At 46.6% G+C, this 5,000-nt stretch overlaps 2 protein-coding genes across 2 annotated transcripts; both read left to right on the top strand.

Moving 5' to 3' along the window:
- The first annotated feature begins 91 nt into the window (after window positions 1-91).
- LOC137973313 (uncharacterized) lies at window positions 92-1,669 on the top strand. The gene has a single exon (XM_068820103.1). It carries the CDS (start codon window positions 92-94, stop codon window positions 1,667-1,669), a length of 1,578 nt encoding a protein of 525 aa, XP_068676204.1.
- Window positions 1,670-2,320: 651 nt separating this feature from the next.
- Window positions 2,321-4,909, top strand: LOC137973305 (uncharacterized). The gene has a single exon (XM_068820092.1). The coding sequence runs from the start codon at window positions 2,321-2,323 to the stop codon at window positions 4,907-4,909; it is 2,589 nt and encodes an 862-aa protein (XP_068676193.1).
- Window positions 4,910-5,000: the final 91 nt, after the last annotated feature.

The following is a 5,000-nucleotide window of genomic DNA, read 5'->3' as shown; positions in this document are numbered from 1 at the left end:
TGGACTCCCTTTCACAACCGAAGGGTATGAACGGGCAAAAAGTATCTTAAAAACCAAGTATGGTAAATCCAGTGAGGTGGCAAACGCACATATGCAGTGTATTATTGGATTGTCCACAATTCATGGCGTGGATCCAGCTAAAATTCATGAATTCCATGAGAAGTTAACAAGTCACATACAAGTCCTAGAGACCATGGGGAAGGTTAAAGAAATTGAAGGGTTCGTGCGAGCAACTCTTGATAAGCTTCCTCAAATTCGAGCAGACCTAGTTCGTCTTGATGATGACTGGCAAGAGTGGGGATTTCCAGAACTAATCGAATCGTTGAGAAAGTGGCGCGACCGTAATCCCATACCCAGTAAAGATCAGATGTATACAACACCAGACGGCGATCATTCAAACCGTGACCCACCAATCCGCAGTCCATCAAACCGTGGCCTATCTATTCGCAGTCCACCGAATCGCGGCTCAACTATCCGTGACTCGTCAACCTGGTATCCATCAAATCAGTACCCTCGAAACCGCTATCCAACAAAAACAAATCCTGCCTACCAAACCAAGGATGAAAGTGTGAAGGTGGGGCGTGTCTGTGTTTATTGCAATGGTGAAGAACACCGCTCTGCAGAGTGTGGGAAGTTCCCTAACATCTCCCAGCGCAGGAGGATTTTATGTGGCAAGAAGTTGTGTTTTAACTGCACGGGTATGAAACATCAAGCGCAAGAGTGTCGCGGCAAGAATGCCTGTCAACGCTGCGGCAACAGACATCACACGTCTATTTGTGATAGGGTGCCTAGCAACAATCAGATGATGCTGGTGACTGGTGATCATGAGGGTTCAGTCATCTATCCAGTGGTGGTGGTGGTGGTCGATGGCATCAAGTGTAGAGCATTATTGGACACAGCGGCAGGTAGTTCATACGCGTCAGCAGCTTTAGTCGAACGGCTTAACAAGCTTCCAACACATGTTGAACATAAACAGATAGAAATGATGCTTTGCTCTACAATCCAAAAGGTACGAAGTTATACAGTGAAGGTTGCAAGTGTCGATGGAAGGTTTAAGATGACGACAAAGGTCAATAAGGTAGATAAGGGAGTATTACTCACAGTCTCAAACCCGCGTTATGAAGAACTGATAACCAAATATCCTCACCTGGAAGGAGTAGTAATGGATGACAAGGATAAGAAAGGTGACTTGCCCATCCACCTTATATTCGGCGCCAGTGAGTACTCAAGAATCAAAACCGAGACGAAACCGAGGATCGGTAAACCATCTGAGCCTATTGCTGAGCTCACTATGCTAGGGTGGGCGATGATGTCCTCTGGTAAAGAAACAAGCCTCTCTAACGTTTACTTGACGAAATCATCAACAGCAGATTATGAGCAACTCTGCAGTTTAGATGTCTTAGGACTCGAAGATAGACCAGAAACAGACCAGGAGAGCGTGCATGGTGAATTCATCGAGCAGCTACACCGAAGTGAGGAAGGTTGGTATGAAAGTGGGTTGTTGTGGAAGCCGGGTCATGGTCGTCTACTAACAAACGAACATGGTAGCATAGCAAGACTAGAAGGACTGGTAAGGAAGTTGCAGCGAGATCCAGACATGATTGATAAGTACGATGAAATCATTCAAGATCAGCTAAAAGAGGGGATAGTCGAGAGAGTGGAAGAGTAACCCAATGAGAGAGTGTTCTACATCCCGCATAAACCTGTAAAAAGGGAAACAGCAACAACGACGAAACTTAGAATTGTATTTGACGCGTCAGCTAAACCGAATGGAAACAGTCCTTCTTTAAATGAATGTTTAGAGACAGGCCCTCCTCTTCAGAACCTGTTGTGGAATGTACTTGTGCGTAATCGCCTCAAACCAATTGCCTTAACAGCAGACATCAAACAAGCCTTCCTACAGGTACGCATTAGGACTGAGGACAGGGATGTCCTACGGTTCCACTGGATCAAAAACAAGGACCCTTCCGCAATTGAGGCGTTGAGATTTACGCGAGCGCTCTTTGGGTTGGTACAGTCACCATTCTTATTGGCAGTAACATTGAAGTTGCACTTGGAAAACGTAAGGGAGAGGTACCCCTCAGAGATTGAAGAGATTTTGAGAAGTCTATATGTTGATGACGTCATTACCGGGGGCAGCACTACAGACGAGGTCCAGGGCCTGAAGGAGACAATAGCATCAGTGTTCGGGGAGGCCAAGTTTACCATGCATAAGTGGAACTCTAACGATCCTCAGCTAGAGAGCGGGAAGGTTGTTCCCGTTGATGAGCAGCAGAGTTAAGCAAAACAACAGTTAGGAGTTAAAGAAGGTGAAACAAAGATGTTCGGACTTTTGTGGAACAAGAGGGAGGACTTGATCGCTGTGGTTTTTCCGAAAGAACCTGTCGAGACGACGAAGAGAGGGATTCTACGATTCTTAGCCGCAGTGTATGACCCGCTTGGGATTGCGTCGCCCACAATGCTGGTGGGGAAGTTACTGTATCGTGAGATATGTGAGAGTCGTCTTCCATGGGATGAGAAGGTATCGGATAGATTGGGGCAGGAGTGGCTGAAGTTTGTGAGGAGCCTTCCCAATAAGGTTGAAGTATCACGGAGCCTAGCAAGGTTTAAGGAGCCTGTTGAAGGAGTTGTATTGCATGCTTTCGGTGACACAAGTGGTTCTGGGATATCATCAGCAGTGTATGCAGTGATTATTGAAGCCTCTGGAGTGAGCAAGGGATTGATAGCAGCAAAGTCAAGGTTGGCAAAGAAAAATCTCACAATCCCAAGGTTAGAGCTGGTGGCAGCTCATATGGCAGCTAATCTAGCGGATAACGTAAGAACAGCACTCGAAGGATACCCGATTACATCCGTTTATGGGTGGAGTGACAGTACGGTCGCACTTCATCGGATCAAAGGGGGAGGATCCTATAAGCAGTTCGTGGCCAACAGAGTTCACAAGATCAGTTCTAAGGATTTCATTGAATGGAGGCACGTTGACACCAACCACAATCCAGCAGACATAGGGAGCAGAGGCTGTAATACAGACCAGTTGACTGGCATGTGGCTATACGGACCAGAATGGCTGCCCAATCCAGAGAAATGGCCAAGAGACATAGTGACTAAACCTAACAAGGAGACGGAAACCAAGGCCAAACGCACCAAAGAGAATTTCGCTGTAGCTGTGGATGTGAGAGATGATTTTGATGAAGTACTTGAGAAGTATGCCTTCTGGCGAGTGACCAGAATTAGCGCGTGGGTTACGCGATTCGTTCAGAATTGCCGAAGCAAGAAATCGAATAGAGTTAGCGGCCCCTTGACAACGGCTGAGACTGAGAAGCAGGTGAAGTGGTGGATAAAGCGTGAGCAAGAGCGATACACTGTGACAGAGAAATTCCTAGAAGATCAACAGAGGCTCAATCTTCAGAAGAATGATGAGGGAATCTACTTGTGCAGAGGAAGAATTCAAGGACATTACCCTGTGTATCTACCACCCAGAGTAAGCTTATCAGAGAAAATAGTGCAAGACGCCCACCTCTTGACTCTTCACGGGGGAGTAGGGTCTACTATGGCGCATGTTAGACAAGAATATTGGACACCTCGTCTCCGTCAGCTAGCGAAGACTGTGGTCAACCACTGTTACGGGTGCAAGAAATTTCATGCCACGAGGTTTCACAATCCACCCCCTGGAAACCTGCCAGTGGACCGTACTGAAGGATCTTATCCTTTCCAAGTAGTGGGGGTAGATTACGCTGGGCCAATAGCATACAAGGTTTCTAAGAAGTTGGAAGGCAAAGCATATATCCTACTGTTTGCATGCAGTTTGACAAGAGCAGTCCATTTGGAGCTACTAATTGACCAGACCACGGAGAGTTTCACCAAGTGTTTGAAAAGGTTCATTGCCAGACGGGGAAGGCCTACGAAGATCTATTCAGATAATGGGAAGAGCTTTGTAGCAGCGTCCAAATGGCTCAACAGTATCATGAAAGATGAGAAGACTCAAGACTATCTGGCTCATCATAACATCCTTTGGCAGTTTAATCTCTCTAGGGCCCCATGGTGGGGCGGTCAATTTGAACGCTTAGTAGGAGTTGTAAAGCAAGCTTTCTACAAGGCTATTGGGCGGGCCCTTCTGATGTTTAATGAGCTTGAAGAAGTAATTCTCGATGTAGAGGTGGCTGTCAATAATCGTCCATTATCCTATGTTGAAGATGATGTTGAGCTTCCTGTGCTGACTCCAGCCGCCATGATGTATAGTCAGTCTAACCTTCTGCCGGAGGAAGATGCAGATGCATTTGACGATGTGGATCTTCGTAAGAGAGCGAGATATGTCCGTCGGTGCAAGGACGTTCTTTGGTCACGCTGGACTACAGACTACATAAGGAGCCTGAGGGAGAGGCACAATCTGAAACATAAGACCAAGGAATTGACCTTAAAAGTTGGTGATGTGGTTCTGATCCAGAGCGAGGAGCGCAACCGTAGGAAGTGGAATATCGGAATCGTTGTAAAACTTATCAAGGGGCGTGACGGAGTTGTAAGAGGAGCTAGGCTGAGAGCGGGGAAGTCATATTTGGAACGGGCGATCCAGCATTTATGCCCGATGGAACTGTCTTGTGACGTGCGAGAGACACCGCCGAGTCAACCAGTACAGCTTAATCCTCGAGCTAGAGATTTCACTCCGAGACGAGCGGCAGTAGTAGCTGCTCAGCGGACTAGAGACATTGCAGAGAAAGAAGGCGAAGAGACTGTTAGAATTTTTAAACTTGTTACTTGTATAAGAGAATTACTGTTGCAATTGTCTAAACAGCGGAGGTGTGAATATGTTTGCTCCACTAGCGTGTATCAAATAGGGGGAGAGTGTCGGAACGAAAATAGGACGCAACGTGACAATTGCGTGACGCGATGGACTGACGTCACAAAAACCGGTTAGGACCGGTAGAGAGAGCACGCGGAGAGAAAAAAGAGAAAAGGAAAAACTCGTGGAGACTTAAGTTGTTAATAAATGTGTTGAAAAGTTAACC

Source organism: Montipora foliosa, chromosome 1, assembly GCF_036669935.1.
Source record: "Montipora foliosa isolate CH-2021 chromosome 1, ASM3666993v2, whole genome shotgun sequence".
Classification (NCBI taxonomy): Eukaryota; Metazoa; Cnidaria; class Anthozoa; order Scleractinia; family Acroporidae; genus Montipora; species Montipora foliosa.
Note: the sequence above shows the minus strand (reverse complement) of the source record. Positions and strands in the feature narration are given on the sequence as shown.